A 26,870-nucleotide genomic window follows, 5' to 3' on the forward strand; every position below is an offset into this window, starting at 1 on the left:
TGCTGACCCTGGAAGTAAAACACCCCTTCCTGGATTAGCTACTCCTAGAGACAGTGGATGGCTAGTAGGTCAGCTCAGCTTTCTTACGTATACCAGCCGATGCAGAGCTGCCACCTCCTTTACAGGAATCTCATATCCTAAGCGCTAACAATCTCACCCCCAGCCACTCCACAGCAAGGACTGTCAGTGGAAAGCCTGCTCACCCAGCTTTCCCATTACTTTCCTCAGAAGACAAACACTCTTGCCCACACTGCTGTCTTCTTCCATCTCCAGGGTGTGTGCTACTGAGTGGTACCTCATGCCGCCTGTTTCTAGGGATCCATAAGTATAAAAACCTTCCTCCCCGATGCTGCATCTGTATCTTTGTATTTCCCAATACCTGCTAAAAATAGACACAATGATCTTTACAATACAAGCAGCGCTTCTGATTTGTCATCTCAGCACCCAAGAGGCTAAGCAGGAAGGTAAGGAAATCAAGGTCATCTCGAGTTACACATAAGGATATGACTCAAAAAATAAAATAAAATAAAATAAAGAGGAGGGAGAGAGGGAGGAGGAGCAGGAAGAAGAGCAGCAGGAGGAGGAGGAGCAGCTGCCACTGAGCATCATGGTAAAACCTTTAATTCCATCACTCAGGAAACAGATGCAGACAGAGCTGAGTTCCAGGCCAACCAAGGCTACCCACATACACTAAAATAAACAATAAATGTGAAAGCTTTTAAAAGAAAAACAAAACACCGCTTTTGAAAAAAAAATGTATTCTCAATTTATTTTAATTGGCTTTAGAGTAGTGAATGATGGTAAAATTCAAGCAAAATAGCCTTTCTTCATTATCCCCGACAATGGCTTCTGCAACACATCTGTATTGGCCCTAAAATGAGGAATAATAAATACAAACAATACAGAAGGTTAGGTGTCACCATTTCAAAAGCCTCTATAACAACACTTTTTTCTTCTTTCTGTTTTATTTTTGAGATAGGGTCTCACTATGTAGCCCTGGCTGTCCTGGAACTCACTATGTAGACTAGGCTAGCCTCAAACTCACAGAGTCCCGTCTGCCTTGACCTCCTCAGTGTTGGGATTGAAGGTGTGATCCTGGCAAGAGATTTTCTCTTACTCGTAGAAGCATTGAAACTGAAGTGGTTATTTTCTTGTGGTGAGGCAGATCAAATGCAGAGCTACATGCTTGCCTGTCAAGCACAGGGCTAATTCCCAAGGCCAGTTTCATTTTCTTAGTTTTGCAGAAAGATGAAAATCTATATGCCTCACCAGGTGTTGGTGGTGCATGCCTTTAATCCCAGCACTTGGGAGGCAAAGGCAGGCAGATTGCTGTGAGTTGAAGGCCAGCCTGGTCTACAAAGTGAGGCCAGGACAGCCAAGGCTACTCAGAGAAATCCTGTCTCGGAAATCCAAAAAAGAAAATCTACATGCCTCTGTGTGTGTGTGTGTGTGTGTGTGTGTGGGTGTGGGTGGGTGTGTGTATGTGTGTGTGTGTGTGTGTGTGTGTGTGTGTGTGTGTGTGTGTGTATACACGCACGCACGCGCCTGAGCACACCACTGGAGTCAAGTGTCTCCTCCTGCCTAGGAGTAGAACTCAGGTCATCTTGGAAGTGAGCACCTTTACGCATAGCCATCTCGCTGGGCTCTGCATACCTTTTACTTCAGTGAGCAAAGAATCCATTTGTTTTCCAATGAAAATCAAAGATTTCTATAATCTCTTTAAAATAATTTACAAAGGTCCAGGGGAGGAAGCACACTCTCTGCACAAGGTCAGTTCAATTCCTCAGAATCTACATAAATATCTACTGGTCTCAAGCACCACTACTTGCAGAACAAAGTGTTGGGGCTGGTCATGTGCTCCAGTCTCTTAGCCAGGCCCTCACTGTGGCATGACTTTAATCCCAGCACAGTGAGACAGGGTTTTAATCCCAAACAGAGTTTCTTTGCTGGTATCAAAACCATGCACCATACCCAGCAATTTAAAAAAAAATTTTTTTAACACACCAGAAATGAAAACCAAAAGCAAAATCATCAAACATGGTACCACAGCTTATAACCCAAGCAATCAAGAAGTTTAGACAGGAGAATTGCTGTGGAAGGTTAGCCTCAAGCATAGTGAGACCCTTCCTCCAAAAATAAATAAACAAATAAATAAATAATAAATAAATACATACATAGATATATAGATAAATGTTACTCTTTGAAACACTTTTTGTTGCTCTTGTTGCTGTTGGGTTTTTTTGTTTTGTTTTTCGAGACAGGGTTTCTCTGTGTAATATCCCTGGCTGACCTGGACTCTATAGACCAGGCTGGCCTCAAACTCACAGAGATTCACCCGCCTCTGCCTCCTAGTGCTGGCATGAAAAGCCCGGCAACACTAGTTATTTTCATAAAAGGTTAAATGCCCAAGCAAAGTGCCCAAGAAAACAAATATTAAACAAAATAAGATGTATTTTTAAAAATATTTTGGTTGCTTGGTTGGTTGATTTTTCAAGACAGGGTTTCTCTGTGTAGCCTTAGCTGTTCTGGACTTACTTTGTAGACCAGGCTGGCCTCGAACTCACAGCAATCTGCCTGTCTCTGCCTCCTGAGTGCTGGGATTAAAGGCAACCCTGAATAGCTATTAAAAGTGGTGAATTGTTTGTTTCACATTCACACAGCCGGGTGGTGGCACAAGCCTTTAGTCATAGCACTTAGGAGGCAGAATCAAGGCCAACCTGAGTTCAAGGCCAGCCTGGTTTACAGAGTAAATTCCAGGATAGCCAAGGCTACACAGAGAAACACTCCCTTGCAAACAAAATAAAACAAAACAAAATTCCTGACACATGTGATGGTTGGAATAAGGATGGCCTCCATAGACTCACAGATTTGAATGCTTGGTCACCAGCAAGTGGCACTACTAGGAGATGTGGCCTCACTGGAGGGTGTCACTGTGGAGGCAGGCTTTGGAGTTTCAAATGCACGAGCCAAACCCAGTGTCACTCTTTCTTTCTGTTCTGCCAATCCAGATGCGTAACTCTTGGCTCCTTCTCCAGCACCAAGTGTTTATGCAGGCCACTGTGCTTCCCACCATGAGGATAATAGGCTAACCCTCCAAAGCTGTAAGCCAGCCCCAATTCAATGTGTTCCTTTATAAGTCTTTCCATGGTCATGGTGGCCCTTCACAGAAACCCTGACTAAGACAACGTGTTCCTGCAAAAGGCAAAGAAAGCACAAAACATGTCTTGAACAATACCTTAGAAAACAGTATTCCCCTGAAGGAAAATGGCACTTTTGTGTCCACAGTCTCTGAAAACAAAACACAACAAGCATTATTAGTCATTTTAGGTGGTTTTATAAATATTTGAAATGTAGTTTTATGGAGTGTCCTTACTAATATCAGAGGCATTTCTATGGGAAAATGTAGTGAGGTGACCCCCATACTCTACTTACTAACGTCCTATCACATCCTCAGTACCCCACCCTGACACTCAAATATGGGGGTACCTCTCCCTGTGCCAGCCCATATCTCATGTCCTAGGGCATCAGTCTCAGTGAACTGAAGAAAATATGCATCAAACTAGACTATATGTGTGTATGCTTAACTTTTAGAGATATCGCTGCACTTATAGCTGGATATAACAGCTAAGAACCTCCCTAAGGGCAGGAGGAGTGTTGCTTTATTTCCTTTTTCTTTTTGGCAACACTGAGGATTGACCCTGGGGCCTCATGCATGCCTGGCACAATACCATCTGAGCTATAGCCTCCCCCCTTGAGAAGGGTCAAACAGCCAGATTATGTATACTCCTTCCAATCACACCACCAAGAAGCCTAAGCCAGCCATGAGCCAGGCATGGTGCTGCACGCCTTTAATCCCAGAATTTAGGAGGCAAAGGCAGGCAGATAACTGTGAGTTCAAGGCCAGCCTGGTCTACAAAGTGAGCCCAGGACAGCCAAGGCTACACAGAGAAACCATGTCTCAAAAAACTAACTAACTAACTAAGCAGCCATGAGTCCAGCCCATGCATGAGCCATGGAGCGTGAATACAGATAAGCAGGAAAGGCCAGACACAACAAAATAGTGAACTTGAGGTAGAGGTAGTAGGGTCAGAAAGGTATAAATGTTTACATGTCAAACAAATAGTGAGCTTTAAAAACCAAAGTGTGTGTGTGTGTGTGTGTGTGTGTGTGTGTGTGTACACTGCATGCGCACAACACGGCATGAAAATAAGTCATAAGATAACTTGTAGTAATCGTTACCTCTCTCTCTCTCTAACATGTGGGTTTCAGAAGTGGAACTCAAGGCATTAGCCTCTGCATGGCAGCAAGCAGCTTTCCCTAATGAACCGTCTCCCTGACTAGCTTTGTTTAGTTTTGTTTTGAGGCTGGACCTTACTATATGGCCCAAGCTGGCCTCAGATTCACAGTGACATAAGGCATGAAGACCATAGCTGTCTGAGACGCCTCTTGAGCTTTAAATCTTATTTTTATAATAATAATAATATAATATCTACTATATTAAAAATATAACAAAATATAATAAATTTTGGGTTATATTCTTAGATTTTTTCACTAAAGACCTACATAATTTAAATGTTTTTAGATTAATTTATTTAATTTCTATGTGTTTGCATATTTTGCCCACATGTATGTAAGTGTGTATTTCTGCATGCCTGGTGCCTATGGAGTCTACTTGACTTCTGACCCCGGGATTGGCTAGGTAGGTGCAGACGCTGGTTCCTCGGTGTTCTTAGCCATTTCCCCAGTCCCCTAATTAAAAAATTTAATAACAGTTCAGAGAATGTTAACTGAAAGTCCACTTCGTACCAGGGAATAGGAAGCAATGCTTAGCATATAATTGTCCCTTCCTGAAAACAACAGTTAATCTATTCAGTATATATGTGTGTGTGTGTGTGTGTATGTGTGTGTGTGTGTGTGTGTGTAAAGAAACATGCCTGCTGGTGGTGGCACACACCTTTAATTGCAGCACTCAGGAAGGCAGAGGCAGAGGCAGATGCAGGCAGATCTCTGTGAGTTCAAGGCCAGCCTGGTCTACAGGGTAAGTTCCAGGACAGCTGTGGCTACACAGAAAAACCCTGTCTCAAAAAAAACAAAAACAAAAACAAACAAAGCAAGGAAACAATGGCAGTGTAATGGCAGCTGGGTGTGGTGGCACATACCTTTGCTGCCAGCACTCAGGAGCAGAGGCAGGTAGATCTCTAGAAGTTTGATGCCAGGTTAGTCTACCTACCAAGCTCCAGGCCAGGAAGGGCTATATAATAAAATCCTGTCTCAAAAAAGGAAGGAAGGAAGGAAGGAAGGAAGGAAGGAAGGAAGGAAGAAAGGAAGGAAAGAAGGGGCATGCCTGTAATCCCAGCACTCTGGGGAGACAGAGGCAGGTAGATCTCTGTCACGACCCCTCCAGTGGAGTGTGTGTGACAAATGTTACTGCACAACCGGAGGCAACAACCCCTGCCCAGGGAGAGCCTTCTGGAATGGGTCTGATGTTCCTGCCAGGAGTAACTGATTGCAGCCTTCCTTTTTCTCGCTGTGTTGGCACATTCTGTCTCTATTCTTTCTCCTAACCTTACTCCCATAACCAGGACTTTCCAAATATGATGATGTTTCTATGAGACGCCCTAACATCGTTCTTAGGGAGGGTTCTCTCCTACATGGTCCTCACTGAACAATGCCGTGGGCCTGCCAGCTCCAATACAATGGGCATGGCCATGCTCCACCCCAGACACTACAGAGCATCCACCCCCAATTCTGACCCTTCCTGCACCCAGAAACTACCAGAGAGAGAAGGTGACAGGTTCATGGAAATGAGAAGGGAAGTATCATGCAGGTCTCCAAGTGCCAGCAGAGCTGACAGTGGGAAACAAAGAACCCACCCAGCGGGGACGGTGCCACCACATTGTCTCATCAAGTTCCACTTACGAAACACCCACTGGGGAAAGTATTAGGAAGTTCAAGAGTACCGTCACAAACTGCTAAGCTCCAACCGTAAAGCACTTCCGAGCACAGGGTCTCTCGTTGGGAAGCCAACCATAGCATGTTTGTAGAGGAAAGAGGAAAGGAAATGGCTGAGACCTGGGGGCTTGAGCAGGAAACCAGAAGGGACAGCTAGGCTTTTCTCCTGAGGCTACGCGAGCGCTAAGCAGGTCAGGCGACAGTCTTAGGCTATCCTGCCGGCAGGCTTCTTTGTCAAGGGTCTGTCTGTCTTGGGGAGAGCCTGTCCTGGTCAGTTGTCACTCTCTGCTTTGCTATGGCATTAGCTAGAAGCCTCTGAGGACACTAAAGCAGCCAGAAAAGATCCAAGATAGGCCAGAGAAAAGATAGAAGCCCGTCTCTGTTCCCTCTCCACTCTTCCAGACGGTGTCTACACAGACTACCCGTGATCCCAGACCAGCTCTCTCTGGGCAGCACTGAAGATAGGAGGACCCAAGCATCAGGTGGTGCTATAAACTGAGTAACATCTCCCAGAAAGATGTGTGGCCACTTTAATTCCAACAGACCATGAGCTTAACCTTATTCAGAGCAAGGTGTCTGCAAATGGAGCTAAGATGAGGTCACTGAGGTTATATGCCCGTTATCTTTAGAAGGGATTGGGGGCAGGGGTCGGGATGCTTAAGCATACAAAAGGAAGACAATGTGAAGAGATAAGAAGGAAATGGCTCTCTGTGAAACAGGAAGCACCTAAGGCCACCAGAAACCGAGAGTGGGCTGGAATGACCCTCCTGAAACCTTCTGAGGGAACAAGACCCTGCTGGCCCCTGACAGCAGACTCTGTCCTCTAAATCTCTACTTCTCAAAGCCACCACTTAGTGGCACTTAGCTTTAGCAGCCTTGTACCCAAGATCACAGTAACAAGGGTAGAAGATTTATTGAATTTAATAAGCCTTGAAATAAACATTTATTTATGCATAAATGTGATTTTTGAAAAGAACAAGAGGAGAAGGTGGTAAGTCGTAAAATTGTAATTTTTATTTTATTTTTACTTGCCATATTTTCTAAATATCATATCCTAAAGATGTAACAACAAAAAGGAATGTGACTTTTAAAAATAGACACGTAGAACTTGACATTTTGAATCTTTGACTTTTGGGGTCTCCTGACACATAAATATGGGTTGTTTTTGTTTCTGTTTTTGTTTTTCAGGATTTATTTTTATGTGCATTGGTGGGTTTTGCTGTTCTTGTGGTTTTGTTTGTTTTATTGGTTGGTTTTGGTTTTTCAAGACAGAGTTTCTCTGTGTAATAGGCCTGGCTGTCTGGGAACTTTCTTTGTAGACCAGGCTGGCCTCAAATTCACAGAGATCCATCTGCCTCTGCCTCTCTGAGTGCTAGGCTTACAGGTGTGCACCACCTCATTCAGCTGCATTGGTGTTTTGTTTTGTTTCAGGATTTATTTTATGTTCATTGGTGTTTTGCCTACATGTATGTCTGTGTGAGGGTACCATATCCCCTGGGACTGGAGTTACATACAGTTGTGAGCTGCCATGTGGGTGCTGGGAATCAAACCTGGGTCTTCTAGATGAGCAGCCAGTGCTCTTACTCACTGAGCCATCTCCCTACTCCCCACATCAGTGCATCTTAAACCATAATGTCCTAAGCTCCAGGCCCACATGCTCAGATGCCAGGTGGACATGTTTGTTTGAGTGTTCCAAAGTTATCCTGTGCTCAACATACCCGAACCAGGGCTTGTTACCTTTCTCTTTTAAAAATCTGTCCCTTCTTTGATACACATTACCTTGGATAATACTCTTTGAGATGTCTGACAACCAGCCCTCAAGTGCTTCTTGGCTTCACCTAATCTTTGTCTGCCACAGCAAGTGTCTTAGTGGGACCTGCCATTTCATTTCAGTCTCCCAGCATGCTCGTCCACTTCCTCGTCTCTGAGCCCAGGGATGCCATGGTTTCATCCCTAATGGTCTCTCACATAACCTCCTGGTTATTCTTCCTTCATTGAGAGTTGCTCATCACGGCCACCTCCTCCCATAAGGATACTGCTTATTTATAAAAATGGAAGTCTCGGCCAGGCGTGGTGGCACACGCCTTTAATCCCAGCACTCAGGAGGCTGAGGCAAGCAGATCACTGTGAGTTCAAGGCCAGCCTGGTCTACAAAGTGAGTCCAGGACAGCCAAGGCTACACAGAGAAACCCTGTCTCAAAAAACAAAAACAAAAACAAAAACAAACAATAAAAAAAGAAAGAAAGAAAAAGAAAAGAAATGAACAACTTAAAAAGCAAACAAACAGGGGGCTGGAGAGATGGCTCAGTGGTTAAGAATGCCACCTGCTCTTCCAGAAGTCCTGAGGTCAATTCCCAACAACCATCTATAATGTTAGATGCCCTCTACCAAGAATGTTAGATGCTGGTCTACAACGAAAGCTCCCAGACAGCCAGGGCTATTACACAGAGAACCCCTGTCTTGAAAAAACAAACCAACCAACAAAATAAACAAAACAGCAAGAACAACAAAACCTACCAATGCACATAAAAATTAATCCTAAAAACAAAAACAAAAATAAAAACAAAAGGCCGGGCATGGTGACACACACCTTTAATCCCAGCACTCAGAAGGCAGAGGCAGGCGGATCGCTGTGAGTTCAAGGCCAGCCTGGTCTACAAAGTCAGTCCAAGACAGCCACGGCTAACACAGAGAGACCCTGTCTTGGAAAAAAAACAAAAAACAAAAACAAAACAAAACAACCCATACTTATGTATTAGGAGACCCCAAATGTCTGATGCCCTCTTCTGCAGATAAAGCATTCAAATACAATAAATAAATAAATAAATCTTTTTTTAAAAACAAAATTGCACCGAGCGTGGTGACGCAGGCCTTTAATCCCAGCACTCAGGAGGCAGAGGCAGACAGATCACTGAGTTCGAGGGCAGCCTGGTCTACAAAGTGAGTCCAGGACAGCCAAGGCTACACAGAGAAACCCTGTCTCGAAAAACAAACAAACAAACAAACAAATAAATAAATAAATAAAAACAAGCTTGATACTCTATGAGCATATACAGGGGGAGGAGGTCCCCCTCAGTCACAGTCATAGGGGAGGGGAGTAAGGGGAAAATGGGAGGGAGGGAGGAATGGGAGGATACAAGGGATGGGATAGCAATTGAGATGTAATATGAATAAATTAATAAAATATATTAAAAACAAACAAACAAACAAACAAAAAACAGTAATGGAAAGGAAGTTGATCTAAGGGAAAGCAATGGCACAGTGGGAGGACTATGCCCCAAGAGTCAGGTGGACAGGCTGTTGCTACTTCTCCAGACTGCTGCTGACTCATCACTGCACCACAGACATCATTTCCTTAATTGCAAAACGGCAGGACGGTAAAATCAGGAACAAGAGAGGATTTCTACTCTGAGCATGAGAGTGGGCTTTTGTCGCCATGTGGGTTTCACTGCCCCCATTTTACCACTGAGGAAAATGAGGCTGAGCTATGGATCAGCCTCTGTACTACTGCCGAGGTGGAAAAGCTGGGGCACACACCCAGGTCTCTGTGGCCCCAAGCCACGCACATAAAGCCCACTCTACACCCTACATGAGGCTTAGAAATGGGGTGAAAAGACTGGCTAGCAAGCTAGAAACCTCACTTACATAGCTAGCCCCCTGGTCAGCTTAGAAACTAAGTTTGTTTTGTTTTGTTTTTTCAGTTGTCCTCATAGAGCAGTAGTTCTCAGCCTGTGGGTTGTGACTCCTTTGGAGGTTGAATAACCCTTTCAAAGGAGCAGCATATCAGCTCTTGCATATCAGCCCCTGCATATCAGATGTTTACATTAGGATTTATAACAGTAGCAAAATTACAGTTATGAAGTAGTAATGAAACACGTTTATGGTTGAGAGTCACTACAACATGGGGAACCGTATTAAAGGGTCACAGCATTAGGAAGGTTGAGGACCACTGTCCCAGAGCAAAGTATCAGCCTTTCGGGCAGGAAGTTTCACGTTTCTCTCATTTCATAAATTCTATATTCTTGTCTTCCGTGTTTGTCCCATCTATTCCTAATTCCTGTCATGCCACTAAATTTGATGCATGCATGTAAACTACCTTTCATCTTCCTCTAAATAAGACAGGTCTTAATTAGTGGTAAAGAATTGTATGAGAAAAAAAACAAAATTCAAGAGCAAATTTTCAATGTTAATAAAAATTAAGTACAAGTTTTTAACCTAATTTTTTGAAACGTCTTCATGCCGGGCAAGGAGGCGTACTCCTTTAATCGTAGCACTCAGGAGGTAGAGGCAGGCAGATCGCTGAGAGTCCATGGCCAGCTCCCTCTACATAGAGAAATTCAGGACAGCCAAGGATACATAGAGAGACACACTCTCAAAACAAAACAAAAGTCTTCGGCTTTATTTTTAAAGTTATAATGTTGGATGCTAACACAAACAGATTACACTGACTGTTGTAATACTTACTTAGTGTCGCATGAAATATAAATTGATTTGAAAAGCAGCTTGGGCTATACAAACAAAAACTGTAAATGCGTTCAAACTATTTAACTCAGAAGTCTCTGGAATATTCAAGTCTAAAATGTAAGAGAAACTATGCATAAGCCAGGCACGGTGGCACATGCCTTTAATCCCATACTCAGGAGGCAGACACAGACATCACTGTGAGTTCAAGGCCAGCCTGGTCTACAAAGCGAGTGCAGGATAGCCAAGGCTACACAGAGAAAGTCTGTCTTGAAAGACAAAAAATAAATAAATAAAAAATAAAAATAAAGAGAGAGAGAGAGAGAGACTATATGTAGAAATATATTCATGGCATTGTTGTTAGGATTTAACTATTAAACGTCGTCACGCAGGCTCGTGTGTTTGAATATTTGGTTTCCAGTTGATGGTGGTGCTTCAGGAGGTAATGAGCATTGAGGCCTAGCTGGAGACTCTCTTGGTGGTTCGGCCTCCCCCACTTCCCATCTGATCTGCCTAGATGTGAATGAATACTTGTTGGCTGTCTCCTGCTGTCATACCTCCCCAGGATCATGGAATGTGTCCTCAGATCCTGAGCCAAAATAGCCTTTCTTCTTTCTCTTTATGTGTCTGGGTATTCTGCCTGCATGCACATACACACACAGGGCGTGCATGAATGGTGTCCAAGGAGGTCAGAAGAGGGTGTTTCAGAGAGCTGTAAGCTGCCACGTGGGTGCTGGGACTAGAACCTTGGTCCTCTAGAAGAGCAGCAGGTGCTCTTATCCTCTGAGCCATCTCCCCAGCCCCCGCCTTTCTTCTCTTAACACTGTCTTTTGTCAAGTATTTGATTACAACAATGAGACAAGTAGCTATTGCAGTTCTTCACAATAGTCAAAACAGTAGAAGAAAATTAAATATTAAGTAAAGACAGAGCATATTCACCTGAGAGTGGGAGACATAGACGTCCCAGGAAAGAGCCGCAATTGGTGGGCCAGCACCATGTGGTCAGCCCTGAAGTCATACACATACAAGTAACATTATACATACTGCGCAGGTTGTATCTGTACACTTAGGAGTGTATGATGTGTTTGTGCGTGTGTGTGTGTGTGTGTGTGTGTGTGTGTGTATACCATAACAAAAAAAAGAAGCCATAAATTTGAGAGAGAGTGGGGTGGGAAGCTGCATAGGGTATGGTGGAACAAAGAAAGGGATGGAGGGAACAGTATAATATTAATTTCTGAAAAAGAAAGGTTTGAAAGGACAGGAAAAGTAGCTCACTGTTATCCTGGAAGCAAGGCAGCAAGCAGCATCCCCCTGTAGTCTCTGTTTCATCTCCGCCCCATCTTCCTGCCTTAAGCTCCTGTCTTAGCTGCCCTCAGTGTTAGGTTGTAAGCTGGAAACTGAGATTTCTCTTCCCAGGGTGATTTTGCTTGGTGCTTTGACACAGAAAGCAAGCTAGGACAAGCTTGTCTCCATTCAATAAGGACAAGAGTGTTAAAAAAAAAAAATCACTAGATGACTGTGGTGAAGGACACCAAATAGATACTTTATAAAAACAGTCCTCCATGGGGCTGGAGAGATGGCTCACAGGTTAAGGGTACTGACATCTCTTCCAGAACTTATGACTTGAATTCCCAGCAACCACATGGTGGCTCACAACCATCTGTAATGTGCTCTAATGATCTCTTCTGGTGGGCTGCACACATGCAGGCAGAGCCCTGTATACATAATAATAAACAAATAAATCTTTTTTAAAAATCCTCCACAAATTAAGAAATGTTTTATGAAAATTTTCACCCTTATTTTAATATTCGGTTGTAAGTCATAAATATAGTATAAAAATAAATGTGAAATATTGCCTAGAAATATAAATACATACAAATAGAAGCACAAGAAGAAAATGTTCCAAATTTTGTTTTAGAAATATGAACTTAGCTTCTAATCCCAGCACTTGGGAGGCAGAGGAGGTGGATCAACATAAGTTCAAGGCCAGCCTGGTCTACAAAGTGAGTCCGAGACAGCCAAGGCTACACAGAGAAACCTTGTCTCAAAAAACCAAAAATAAAAAAAAGAAAGAAAGAAAGAAATGTGAATTTGCCAGGTGGTGGTGGCATAGGCCTTTAATCCCAGCACTTGGAAGGCAGAGGCAGGCAGATTTCTATAAGTTCAAGGCCATCCTGGTCTACAAAGACAGTTCCAGTACATCCAGTACAGGCTTAAGAGACCTTTAAGTTCCTAAATTATGAATTTTACTGTTCTGTTAATAGTCCCAAGGCTGACAAGACTAAATAAATCTGTCAGTGGTAGAACACTTGCTTAGCTTGTAGAAGATCCTTATTTCAATCTCCAAGGTAGGCCCTCCAAGCAAAACCAGTATATCCGGATATGGTAGCACACACATGCTTCTAGCACTTTAGAAGCAGAGGCAGGCATGTGAGGTCTAGGGCAGCCTGAGCCACATAGAAAGACCCAGTCTGAAAGACATCAACAACAACAACAACAACAACAACAAAAAGGGAGATGAAGGCCTGAAAATAAGGAAGTTCAAAGCCACCCTTGACTACATAAAAGGGGTTTAATACCATCCAGAAATAAAATGGCATTCTTCCTCAAAAAGTCAATAAAGGTGGTAATAATAACAACAATTCCAAGATTCAAATAAAGAGGGGAAAACATTAAAGAAACCAATAAAAGTGCAGAGCAAAATCAACAACTTCCTACTGAAAGCCATTTATGGGATGCTTAGAAAAAGACATCCAAGCCAGGAATGGGGGCACATGCCTTTAATCCCAGCACTCGGGAGGCAAAGGCAGGAGGATCGCTGTCAGTTCAAGGCCAGCCTCCTCTACAAAGTGAATCCAGGACAGCCAAAGCTACACAGAAAGACACTGTCTTGAAAAACAAACCAAACAAACAAACAAAAAACCAAAACCAGAAAACAAACAAACAAAAACCAGAAAAAGACATCTGAGAGTAGACATGAAATCTTTACCTTAAAAGGTGAAACTGTATTTTTCCTCCAAACACACCCATGCTGCACCGTCTTAACATCAGTATCCATGCTGCACTGTCTTAGTAACAGCACCCATGCTGCACCATCTTAGCATCAGCACCCATGCTGCACTGTCTTAGTATCAGCACCCATGCTGCACCATCTTAGTAACAGCATCCATGCTGCATCATCTTAGCATCAGCATCCATGCTGCACCATCTTAGTAACAGCACCTATGCTACACTGTCTTACTATCAGCATCCATGCTGCACTGTCTTAATATCAGCACCCATGCTGCACCATATTAATATCAGCATCCATGCTGCACCATCTTAGCATCAGCATCCATGCTGCACCATCTTAGTAACAGCATCCATGCTGCACTGTCTTAGTATCAGCACCCATGCTGCACCATCTTAGTAACAGCATCCATGCTGCACTGTCTTAGTATCAGCACCCATGCTGCACCATCTTAGTAACAGCACCTATGCTACACTGTCTTAGTATCAGCATCCATGCTGCACTGTCTTAGTATCAGCACCCATGCTGCACCATATTAATATCAGCATCCATGCTGCACCATCTTAGCATCAGCATCCATGCTGCACCATCTTAGCATCAGCATCCATGCTGCACCATCTTAGCATCAGCATCCATGCTGCACCATCTTAGTAACAGCATGGGAACACAGCTGTAAAGTATCTATGCCTCAAAGGGTAAAACTTTGGAGGGAACCCAAGCTTTACTATCAGTAAAGAAGTTCCCTATTGCAGGGTTCCTTGTCCTCACAGCCTCATAGAGAATTATGGTCTGTTCTATCAGTAGCACAAGTCAAATACTTACCTCCCTTCAGAGCTTTGCAGAAAGAGTAACTATCGTCATATCCGTGGCAAATAACTTCCTTGCGCTTCGGCACCTCTAAGGAGTTGACATTGATGGAGAGGTTCAAATATAACTTTTTTAAGTCTCTCCCTTTGAAAGAAAAAAAAAATCCCATTAAATCCCTCCAGTAAGTTGCTTTTCTATTCAGAGTCCATTCTGTGCTCTTGGTGTGCCTCATGCTCTTTTCCTGCACTGCTTTCTTTGATCATCATGGCTGCCTATAAAGCATTAATATCCTTATTCCAAAGATAAAATGAAAGCTCTAAGAAGGCAACTTTGTAGCAAAATTGATTGTTCCACAGTGTAGCTATGTAAAATATGCCCCCCAAAACAAAAACCTCCTAAAAAACAAAAGATAGAAATACTCAGAACTTGATCATGAACACTGGCCTAGTCATAAGATCTTTAGTTTTGGTAAGCTCCCCCAGGAAATTCAAAAGAGAGGAAGACAGGCAGGATAATCAGCTCATCAGCTTCTGGAGTTTGGCTGAACATTTTCTAAAGAAGAGAATGGAAGAGCAGGTGTGGTGGTATATGCCTTTATTTCATGCCAGCACTACCTTTGAGGCAGAGGCAAGGCCTTTGGCCTTGCACATGGCCATGGTCGTGTTATCAGCAATGGTCATGGCAGTGTACCACTTCTGAGGCTTAGCTGCTCACGGACAGCAATATGAGTGTTAGAGTAGGAGCTGAGGAACATGGCAGCCATGAGGGAACAAAGGGAAATGGTTTAGAGCTTGCCTAAGACAGCTCCAGGCACTGCCAGAAATAACACTGGAGGGACTTATTACACAGATGTGTTTGTCATTTATTTCCACTGTACAAAGACTCGATAGTAAGCCTGAAAAGTACCAAAAGATATCATTCTCCTTCCCATTCAATTTTTGACTCAAGCTTATAAATATAGCTCTTATTAAATTTAGGTAGAAATAGAGCCATAAAAGTAAGCCTGGTTTTGGCCAGGCGAGGTGGCGCATGCCTTTAATCCCAGTACTCAGGAGGCAGAGGCAGGTGGAGCACTGTGAGTTTGAGCCTGGTCTACAAAGCGAGCCAGGATAGGCAGAGCTGCACACAGAAACCCTCTCAAAAAAAAAAAAAGCACCCTGCTTTTATAAGTGAGCGCCATACTTCATAGAGATTATAGTAAATTCTAGGGATCATAATTGTGAAGCACTATAAAAAAAATTACTAAATAGTTATCTTGTTACTGAATTAGTATAGTTTATTAAGTGATATTGAGTGTATAACAAACATATATGTGGCAGCTATGAAGGTATACACTCAAATATCCTGATAAGGAAACTGTTGTAGGGGCTAGAGAGATGGTTCAGAAGCTAAGAGCACTGCCTGCTCCTCCAAAGGTCCTGAGTTCAATTCCCAGCAACCACGTGGTGGCTCACAACCATCTATAATGAGATCTGGTGCCTCCTCTGACGCGCAGACATATATTCAGGCAAGACACTGTATACTTAATAAATAAATAACTCTTTTTAAAAAATGTTGTAAGAAGTGTAGTTGACAGACAACCCATTACTCCAGAACCTTAGATCTACGTCACCATCAACTACAGGTCTTATACTTGGACAAGCTTATTCTGAAATGATAAAACACTTCAAATGTCCTTCAGACAGGGTGTTCTTATAATTCTTGAAGTGACTGACTGCTAATTTTTTTATTAATTTATTCAGATTACATCTCAATTGTTATCCCCTTACTTGTATCCTCCCATTCCTCCCTCCCTCCCTCTTTTACCCTATTCCCGTCCCCTAGGTCTGTGACAGAGGGGCCCTCTTCCCCTACCATATGATCACAGCCTATCAAGTCTCATCTTGGTAGCCTGCCTATTCCTTCTCTAAGTGCCACCAGCCCTTCCCACCAAGGGGAAGTGGTCAAATAAATTAAACATCATCAAACCAAATAACCCAATTAAGAAATGGGGCTCAGAATTAAACAGAGAATCCTCAACAGAGGAATATCGAATAGCTAAGAAACACTTAAATGTTCAATGTCCTTAATCATCAGAGAAAGGTAAATCAAAACAACTCTGAGATGCCATCTTACACCCATCAAAATAGCTAAGATCAAAAACTCAAGTGGTGGCGCTGGAGAGATGGCTCAGAGATTAAGAATACTGTCTGCTCTTCCAGAGGTCCAGAGTTCAATTCCCAGCAACCACGTGGTGGCTCACAACCATCTATAACGAGTTCTGGTGCCCTCTTCTGGTGTATAGACATACATGCAGGCAAAACATTGTATAAATAATAAATAAATAAATCTTTTTTAAAAACACTCAAATGACAGCACATGCTGTCAAGGATGTAGGGAAAAGGGAACACTCCTTCATTGCTGGTGGGAGTGCAAACTTGTACAACCACTTTGGAAATCAATCTGGCGCTTTCTCAGAAAACAAGAATAGGGCTACCTTAAGACCCAGCTATTCCACTTCTTGGAATATACCCATTGATTTTAAAAGTATTTATTTATTTATTTAATGTATATGAGTACTCTGTCTGCATGTAACCTGCACCCCAGAAAAGGACATCAGATAACATTATAGATGGTTGTGAGCCACCATGTGGTTGCACGGAATTGAACTCAGGACCTCTGGAGGAGCAGGCAGTACTCTTAACCCCTAAGCCATCCAGCCCCTGACCGTTGATTTTGAGACAGGGTCTCACTGTGTATCTTTGACTGTCCTGGAACTCACTCTTTAGACTAAGTTGGTCTTGAACTCAACAGAGCTCCACCTGCCTCTTTGCCCCAGGGCTGGAATCAAGGGAGAATACTACCACACCCAGCTTCATTTTCAACTGCCCTTTTTTCTTATAAACTGAAGGTCTACAATCTGAGGAAGAGTGAATGTTTCTTTAAGCTTATCTATACATGATACTGGGCATAGTGGGACAGACACATAATCCCAGCACTTGGGAGTCAGAGACAGAAAGATTGCCACAAGAACAGGGCCAATTTGGGTTATGTAGTAAATTTTTGTTGCTGTTGGTGGTGGGTTTTTGGTTTTTGGTTTTTGGTTTTGGGGGGTTTTATTTGGTTGTTTGTTTTTTTGAGACAGGGTTTCTCTGTGTAGCCTTGGCTGTTCTGAAACTCACTCTGTAGACCAGGATGGCCTCAAATTCACATAGATCCATCTGCCTCTGCATCCCCAAGTGTTGGGATTTCAGGCATGTGCCACCATGCCCAGCTCACTTTGTAGTAATTGTTGTTGTTGTTGTTGTTGTTGTTGTTGTTGTTGTTGTTGTTTGAGACTTTGTAGACCAGGCTAGCCTCGAACTCAGAGATCTGTCTGCCTCTGCCTCCCAAGTATGTAGTAATTTTTACATAGTCTGGAGTACACAGTGACTGACCCCCTGTCTCATAAAGCATAAGAGAAGAGAACAACAACAAAATCTTGTTATTAGGGCCTAGAGAGATGACTCAGTGGTTAAGAGTGCTCTTGCAAAGACCCAAGTTCAGTTCCCAGCATCCACATTGGGCAGCTCACACCAACTCATCTGTAACTTCATTTCCATGGATTCTAACACCATGCTCTGGCCTCCATAGGCACCCACACATATGACAAACACACAGACAGATATACACACATACACATAAGTAAAATAATAAAAATAAATATTTTCTTAAAGCTTGTTATTTACATAATATCACTTTGCTACATACTTTGTAAAGTGCAAAACATGTTCCAAGTCTATGCTGAAATGGAGACCACAGTGCTAAAGATTAGAATTGATTTCCTAGGAGCCAGTTGTGGTGGCTCATGACTTTACACTCAGCACTTGTAAGGCAGAAGCAGGCCAGTCTGTGTGTGTATGAGGCCAGCCTGGTCTATATAGTGAGTTCCAGGATAGCCAGCACTACATAATGAGACCCTTTCCTCACCAAGAAAAAAGAAGGAGGAGCAGGAGGAGGAGGAAGAGGAAGAGGAGGAGGAGGAAGAGGAGGAGGAGGAGGAGGAGGAGGAGGAGGAGAAGAAGAAGAAGAAGAAGAAGAAGAAGAAGAAGAAGAAGAAGAAGAAGAAGAAGAAAGCCACCCAGGACTTAGAGGAAGCAAGCAGGGTTGGCTGGCTTGTGGAAGAGGATGAGAGTTTGTATTTTCACAGAACTACCACAGCCTTCACATGCTAAGAAGGAAACACGGGGTGGGGGGGGGGGGGGGAGCCAGATAGAACCAAAGCAAATACATTGCCTTCTCTCATCCCATCATCACTATATTTTTTATAGAAATCCTCCCTCCTGCATGCTAGAGATTGAATTGAAGGCATCACACATGCTAGGATCATCTTTAAGAATGAAAGGTCCTGAGGCTGGAGAGATGACTCAGCAATTAATAGAACTTTGCTACTCAAGTTTGATTCTTAGCACTCACATGGTTGTTCATAACTATCAGTAACTCCAGCTTCAGGGGATCCAATGCCTTCTTATGATCTCTTCAGGTACCAGGCAGGCCTGTGGTGTACACACACACACACACACACACACACACACACACACACACACACATACTACAATAAAATAAAAGAAGTAAGTCTAAAAATAAAGTATTAAGAAAAAAACAAAACAAAAACACCCGGGTGGTGGTGGCACACTCCTTTAATCTCAGCACTCGAGAGGCAGAAGCAGATGGATCACTGTGAGTTCAAGGCCAGCCTTGTCTACAAAGGGAGTCCAGGGTAGCCAAGGCTACACAAAGAGACTCTGTTTCAGAGAGAGAGAAAAAAAAAAGTCGGACACTGGTAGCACACTCCTTTAATTCCAGCACTGGAGAGGCAGAGTCAGACAGATCTCTGTGAGTTTGAGGCCAGCCTGGTCTAAGAGTGAGTTCTAGGACAGCCAGGAAGTAAACACAGTTTTGTTTTGTTCCCAAGTGTAGGATGTGAAACAACTTGTGTGATGTTTGCCCACTGGAAACAGACTTGTAAGAGAGCACATGGTTGTCCAATAGAAGAGGAACTGCCTCATGTGAGGCATGGTCTTTGCCAGCTGATAAACATCCTAGTACAGACTATGAGAGAAGATAAATATGCAGCCAAAAACCAGAGGCTTGGCTTTTTGGCTTTTGCATCAATTCATATCGCTTGGCTGTTTATTGCTCTGCTTCAAGATGCTCCTAAAGAGAGACATTCCAGAGAAGACTTTGAAGAGAATGCTGTGTTTGTTGTTGCTCCCACTACTGCTTGTTTCTGTTGCTGGGTTTGCTGCTGGAAACCTGATGACAAAGATTGAAATTGCCCCCAAGGAACTGAGTCTAAAAAAGGTCTACTTAATCTGTCCCTAGGTTACTTCTTTCTCTCCCATCTAGGGTAGGTGGGTTGAAAGGGAAATAGAGGTATTTTTTAAAACCCCCAAAATAAAGTACTTAAAAGATCAAAGCCTAAGAGCTAGCTATGCATGGTGGCCCATACCTGTAATCCCATCACTTGGGAAGCAGAGGCAGGCAGATTTCTGTGAGTTCGAAGCCAGCATGATCTACAAAGCAAGTCAGGACAGCCAGGACTACAAGAGAAACCCTGTCTGGAAAAATCAAAACAAACAAACAAACAAAAAAAGATCAAAGCCTACAAGTATTTTAAAAAAGAAAGAAAGGTGATTCAGTGTTTAACAGTGCTTGCTGCACTTAAGAGGACTGGGGTTGGGTTTCTAGAACCTGTATTGGGTAGTTCAGAAGAAACTCAATGGTTGACAGGGGCAGAGGCAGGCACATCTCTGTGAGTTTGAGGCCAGCCTCATCTACAAAGTGAATTCAGGACAGCCTGTCTCGAAAAACAACAACAAAAAGACAAAGGGCACCTATTATTAGAAAGTTGAAGTTGTGCCATTTCTACCCTATGTCCTTGGAAAACGCTCCATATGACTCTGAGTTGGTCTCAAATGCAGCAAAAATGACAAAGTATCTCTTCCTTGATCGAGTCATATAATATTGTTTTGTCTTGTTATCTTTTGCCAGTGTTTTGTTTGGTTGATTGTTGGTTTTTCTTTTCTTTCATCCTTTTTTTAAAAGATTTATTTTATTATGTATAGTGTTCTGCCTGCATGTACACCTGCATGCCAGAAGAGCTCATTAGTTCACATTATAGATGGTTGTGAGCCACCATGTAGTTGCCAGGAAGTGAACTCAGGACCTCTGGAAGAGCAGACAGAGCTCTTAACCTCTGAGCCATTCCTCCAGCCAGTTAGCTGGTTTTTCAAGATAGGATTTCTCTGGGTAGGCTTGGCTGTCCTGAATTCACTTTGTAGACAAAACTGGCCTGGAACTCACAGAGCTCTGCCTGCCTCTGCCTCCCTGAGTGCTGGGATGACAGGCATGTGCCACCACACTGGGCTTCCTTTGCCAGTTTTGATTAAGGAAGCAGCTATAGTAATGAGGTCCGTGTAGCCAATAGCTAGAATCCAGAAACTGAATACAGCCAACAATCACACGAGCTTAGAGGTAGGTCTTTCTACAGTAGCCCCCAAACCTGCTCAAAACCTTCATTATAGGTGGGTGTGGTGGCCACGCCTTTAATTCCAGAACTTGGGAGGCAGAGGTAGGCAGATCTTTGTAAGTCTGAGACCAGCCTGGTCTACAAAGAGAGTCTAGACAAACCAAGGCTAACCAGAGAAACCCTGCCTCGAAACAATAAAAACAAAAACCCCCAAACCTTGATTATAGCTTTGTGAGGGACCCTGAATGATATGAGTAAGCCATACCCAGACTACCATCCCACAAAGACAATAATTATGTACTGTGTGCAGCCACTAGACTGAGTACCGTAACTTATAATACAGCAGGAGATAACAAACACAAATATATTTTGAACATAATTATTCTGGTTGAATTTCTAGAGTCCTTTAGCTGACTACAAAAATGAAAGTTTGTACTTACTTGGAATGAACTTAATATGCAAAAATCCATTGGTTCCCCTCAATGATATACAGGGTTCAGAACTAACAGAAATAGGGAATTTCATGTTATCTAAAAGGAATAAGGAAAATGTTAGCATGTCATTATAAATAACTTTCAATAAATATAGCATTCTGAACATCAGCCCCCCAAAAAATGTTTCTGTACTACATTATTATAATAAGAGCAGTTGAAGATTGTTAAAAATCTCTCTCTCCTGAAGAATGATAGTTGCAGCATGAGTCACATGAGGACCTAGGTTAATCCCCCCAAGTTCAAACTCCATTTGTGAAAGCCAAAAAGTAATGAAAAGACTCCAGTGCCTGCAACACTCCATCTGTGCTCACCAGCGTTGCTAGGAAGACTCAGGACATCCTCTCTTCAGAGTGCCGTACCCCAGGACAACCATACAATTAGAAAGCAGCTTCCAAACTCCCATTTTAACAACAAACAAAAAACAAATAAACAAACAAACAAAAAAACAGAGGCTGGGTACAGCGGCACACACCTATAATCCCAGCACTCGGGAGGCAGAGGCAGGCAGATCACTGTGAGTTCAAGGCCAGCCTGGTCTACAAAGGGAATCCAGGACAGCCAAGGCTATACAGAGAAAGCCTGTCTTGAAAAACGAAACCAAACAAAACAAACAAACAAAACAACAACAACAAAAACTCAAAACCAAACTCCCATTTCACCTAGGGTACCATGCCTGGTACTCTGGCCTTTCCAAGCCAGCTCCCCAAAAGATTAACTTCCAGGCTGTGCATCTTGGTGATCTGATAATCTTGCACAGTTTAGTTCCATGGGAAAGGAGGGAAGCAGTGATCTGAGCTGATACATACTACGTCCTGGTTCTCCCCTCTGCTCTATCCCTAATGCTGAGTTCTGATGAGCGTGGATGATGCAATCTACCTACCCGTAGTACAAGATGTTGTTCAAATTGATGGGTGCCTGTTCAAAATAAATTCAAGTTGGGTGAGGAATGCAGATCGCTGTTAAAATACATGCCTGGCCATACACAGTTTAGGACACAATAGCACTAAATAAATACATATATGAAATGTAAATAACTAAATTCAAATGAGTCAGCCAGACTATAACAAACTATTTGTTTGTTCATTTTTATTTTGTGAGATCTTACTCTCTAGCCCAGGCTGGCCTAGCACTTACTATGTAGACCAGACTGGCCTCAAAATTGTAATACTCCACCTACCTAGACCTCATGAATGCTAGAAGTAGAAGCATGAAACACCATGCCCAGCCCAAGTAGGACTTTTTGATGGGCCAGATGTGGTGGCGAATGTCACCCTTAGGGCTCCAGGGTCTGAGATGGAAGAATATCCATTAATTTTAAGGCTAGTCTGGGCTAGCCTGCACTACAGAGTGAGTTCTAGGGTAGCTTGGGTTACACTGAAACTCAGCTTTAAAAACAAACAACAAAAGCCCGGGGAAGTAGTTCACACTTTTAATCCCAGCATTCAGGAGGCAGAGGCAGGTAGATCTTTGTGAGTTCTAGGCCAGCCTGGTCTACAAAAATAGTCCAGGACAAACAGGGCTATACAGAGAAACTCTATCTCGAAAAATCAAAACCAAAACCAAACAAACAAAATGTCCCACTTATTAATGCTATCACAGCAACAAATAGATTTGGACATGATTTGGCAGAGAAAACACATTCAACAACCATAGTGCCTCCTCAGCAAGCCAAGAAGAATCCAAATATTCCAAAATCAGTATAAAGTAAATGTTTCTTGGTTTTTGGGGGGTTTGTTTATTTGTTTGTTTTGTTTTTGTTTGTTGGTTGGTTGTTGGTTGATTTGTTAGTTTGGGTTGGTTTGGTTTTGGTTTTTTGAGACAGGATTTCTCTGTGTAGCCTTGGCAGTCCTGGACTTGCTTTGTAGACCAGGCTGGCCTCGAACTCAAGAGACCTGCCTGCCTCTGCCTCCTGAGTGCTGAAATGTTTCCTGTTAAAGCTCCCCAAGCTAGTGATTTGTTAAAGCAAGCCAAATAACTAAGCCTGCCCAGATAAGAATTTATCTCTTCTTTTTCTTGAAAATGTCCTTACAGTCACGACTGACTTAGATGTCACTGTCACAAACACTTGCATACTGACTGATTCCAGGGGAATAGATGCTTTCTGTTATTTTGTCTTTTTTTTTTTTTCCCCAGAGCTGAGGACCGAACCCAGGGCCTTGCGCTTGCTAGGCAAGCGCTCTACCACTGAGCTAAATCCCCAACCCCAATAGATGCTTTCTGTAGGGAGGTATTTTTGTCTGAGTGGACTCTGAGAGGATTGATAATGCTCTGTTATAGCAATCTGCAGGGTTAGAAGGTAGACAGCCCCTGTTGCCTTGTGTCAGGGTCTTCCAAGGAAGATAGGGAAGGTCCACAGGATTTATAGAACAAAGCATCAGGCTTTACCTCAGAAAGCCTCATCAAAAGACCAGGGAAGACAAGTGTGTGCCAGATGTGGGAGCCTATGCCTTTAATGCAATCACTCAGGAGGCAGAAGCAGGCAGGTCTCTATCAGTTTAAGGCCATTCTGGTCCAAGTTCCAGGACAGTCAGAGCTACATAGAGAGAGTGTATCTCAAAAAATAACCAACCAAGGACAAAAGAGGTGGAAGTGTTACTAAAAGAGTAAAGCTGAATAATATTTATTATGCATGACTATTAGGTATATCACCATGTAGTACCAAAAGAAGTAGACTAGGAACTGACTGTACAGAGGGCTCAGTGGTCAAGAGCATTGGCAGGGGACCCACATTCAATTCCCAGCACCCACATCACGGAGCTCAAAGTAGCCTGTATCTGCAGTTCCAGAAAATCTAATGCCCTGGTCTGGCTTCTTTGGGCACTAGCATATTCACATATATACATACACACAGGAATACACACACACACACATACACACACACACACACACACACACACACACACACACACTAAAATAAATTGACAAAATAGAGACCTTCCCACTGGCTCAGAGTGCTTCACAAGCCAGTCCTCCAAAAGAACCAATTGGAAAATGCTGTGACTGCCAGGTGGTGGTGGAGCACACCTTTAATCCCAGCACTCGGGAGGCTGTGAGTTTGAGGCCAGGCTGGTCTCAAAACGAGTCCAGGACAGCCAAGGCTACACAGAGAAACCCTGTCTGGAAAAACAAAACAAACAAACAAACAAACAAACAAAAAACAGGAAAAGGCTTCTTTACCAGGGAATTCTCCTCAGGACTTTGGGAGTTCTCAAAGTACATTTATAAAGTCCTTGCTCCCTTCCAGACGACTAGGCTACAATCCTGCTTTCAAAGGGCTGGCATTTTGGAAGGCATCACTTTCTAACCATCCAGATATTGCTAGAGGGGGCAGAATGGGCAAGCAAGCAAGTAATCAACAGAAAGAGAAAACAAATCAAAACAACTATCAAGCCCTGTGCTACATCTTCAGATCCCAGGCATCTATCTGTTAATGAGGAGTTGTGGGGTGACAACAGCATTAGCTATGATCCAGTAGCATTAGAGTTTAGCTCAACTTTAAAAATATTAAAAAATATCTGCAGTTCCAGAGAGGTTGAGGCAAAAGAGAGCAGGAGGTTGAGGCCAGCATAGGCTGTTTAAGTTCCGGGCAGCCTGTTACAGAACAAGGCTCTATCTCAAAAACATGCAAATAATTCAAAGGAACATCAGGTACATCAGGAGACCCTGTCTCAAAACATATTTTTAAATAGAGTAATAATAATAATAATAATTACTGCATAAATCCAAAATCATTATTTTGAACTCTAAAACCACTTTCATTTGCAAGTGAAAAAAAAAAGTGAGGCTGAGACTAAATACTTTGCTCAAGATCACACAGTTGGTGAGGAAGAGAAGATGCTTCCAAGAGACCTCTAGGACCACTGGTTGTGGTCCTAGAAACTGGTAGTAGTTATGGTTCTGCCTTCTCAGGAAGAGCCCTTTTGTGTTCGGGCTGGGAGCAAACAGTTCTATTAGATCTGGGAAGAACCTGAAACTGGGCTCCATGTGGAAAGAGCTGACCGCACACAACAACAGAAGCGCACAGAGGTTAAAAGAAAGAAAGAAAGAAAGGAAAGAAGGAAGGAAGGAAGGAAAGAAGGAAGGAAGAAAATAAAAGAAAGAAAGATCAGAGATGGGAGCCTTGAGAGCGGGAGGGGGAAAAAATCCGCACCCGGAAGTGGTCGGCATTGCTCCACCCCCACCCCTCCACACCCCACCCCCACCCGAGGCCGCCGCAGCCACACAACTGCAACAGCAGAGGCGCATTCCTGCCTGCGCTCCAACTTCGGGCTCTGTGAAAACTTTCTCTCAAAATAGATGGCTGGCGCAGCAGTTATTTGTTGCCGTTGTCACTTACCACAGTAACTGTAGGAAAGAGTTGCATCGGAGGAATTGCAGACCCACTGCTGCTCCTCAGGTTCAGTCAATATGGGAGAAAGCAGCGTAGAAAAGAGAATAAATGGCAACATGATTAAATATCTACAACACTTTAAACAAGGAAGATCATCGGACTACACAGTAATGAGGAAAGATTTAACTTAGTCACCAGTCATGTGATTTCGAAGTTCCCATTCAACTGTTTCCTCCTTTTATTTGCATGTGTGTGCATTTGTTTTCCTTTCTGAGCACTTCCTGCAAGAGAGGGGAAAAAAATTACCTAGAATATACTGACAGGAAACTCTGTTTTAAAAGAAAGAGGCAAGCGTATCGCTGTGAGGAGGGAGGGAGGGAAGGGGAGAGGAGAGAGAGAGAGAGAGAGAGAGAGAGAGAAGAGAGAGAGAGAGAGAGAGAGAGAGAGAGAGAGAGAGAGAGAGAGAGAGAGGAGAGAGAGAGCGCACTGAGAAAGTCCACTGGTCATAGTGGCACAGTCTTTAAACCCAACACTTGGCAGGTGGATCTCTGTTTGTTCAAGGCAGCGTGCTCTAGTGAGTTCAAAGACAGCCAGGGCTACCATAGTGAGATCTTCTGTCGAGAAAGAAAAGTCGACTGTTTTCCTCTTAGACTTAAGAGGAGATACACTACTTTTCTATGTATGCACTATTCTCTCCCACAAGCTCCTCATATACTGCTTCTCCTGGACCTAGAAAGCTGCATCTAGCTATCAGAGCTGATCTCTCTCTCTCTCTCTCTCTCTCTCTCTCTCTCTCTCTCTCTCTCTCTCTCTCTCTCTCTCTCTCTCTGTCTCTCTCTCTCTCTCTCTAAAACGATTTCTACTCAACAACATACAGGTTCAGCTACAAAACAGACAGGCTAGATGATGCCCCACCCGGGGACCGCAGCTGTCTTGAGAATACACCCAGGGGTGCTCAGTTGTGGCCGCTTGGGTTTGGATTGGTGCTGTACACGCCTGTAAGTGCTCTTCGCCAGAGCAGCACTTTGAGGTAAAAGCAAGAGTCCCAATAATAAAATGTGATTGTTTTGCTCTGGCGTGTATCCCGTTTCAAGACTCTATTTTAGAAAAATATATATTGTTACTTCAAATCCTTTATAGAATCTTAGTTTAGGATTAGCAGCCAAAATGGCTTGGAATTGTGGCCTACAATCCTACTCTGGTGGAAACACTGAATAGCCCACACAGATTTGTAAAAGTAGCAAGGCAGTTTTATTTAAAGCAAAGCAACAGAAAAGATCAGAATACGGTGAGAGAGCAATGGGCCAAATAGGGATACTGCAGGGG

The 26,870-nt window shown here is 43.2% G+C and overlaps 1 protein-coding gene across 2 annotated transcripts; it reads right to left on the reverse strand.

Moving 5' to 3' along the window:
- Positions 1 to 741: 741 nt before the first annotated feature.
- On the reverse strand, positions 742 to 25,912 carry LY96 (lymphocyte antigen 96). 2 transcript variants are annotated; one of them, XM_084774327.1, is made up of 5 exons: positions 25,551 to 25,898; positions 21,161 to 21,250; positions 14,246 to 14,374; positions 3,236 to 3,288; positions 742 to 871 (listed from the first exon to the last, which is right to left on the reverse strand). In XM_084774327.1, the coding sequence occupies exons 1-5, from the start codon at positions 25,660 to 25,662 to the stop codon at positions 773 to 775; spliced, it is 483 nt and encodes a 160-aa protein (XP_084630453.1). In that variant the 5' UTR covers positions 25,663 to 25,898; the 3' UTR covers positions 742 to 772. The 2 variants fall into 2 exon arrangements, with proteins under 2 accessions (XP_084630453.1, XP_084630454.1); XM_084774328.1 differs by lacking the exon at positions 21,161 to 21,250 and having other exon boundaries at positions 25,551 to 25,912.
- Between the last annotated feature and the right edge of the window lie 958 nt (positions 25,913 to 26,870).

This window comes from Acomys minous (assembly GCF_964271855.1).
Source record: "Acomys minous genome assembly, chromosome: 1".
In the NCBI taxonomy this organism is placed as follows: Eukaryota; Metazoa; Chordata; class Mammalia; order Rodentia; family Muridae; genus Acomys; species Acomys minous.

Coding starts and splice junctions, on each gene's coding strand:
- LY96 (XM_084774327.1), bottom strand. CDS start 25,662: ATGTTGCCATTTATTCTCTTTTCTACGCTGCTTTCTCCCATATTGACT. Junction 14,375..21,160: donor GCATATTAAGTTCATTCCAA/GTAAGTACAAAC, acceptor TTTCTTTCAAAG/GGAGAGACTTAAAAAAGTTA. Junction 872..3,235: donor GGGGAATACTGTTTTCTAAG/GTATTGTTCAAG, acceptor TCCTCATTTTAG/GGCCAATACAGATGTGTTGC.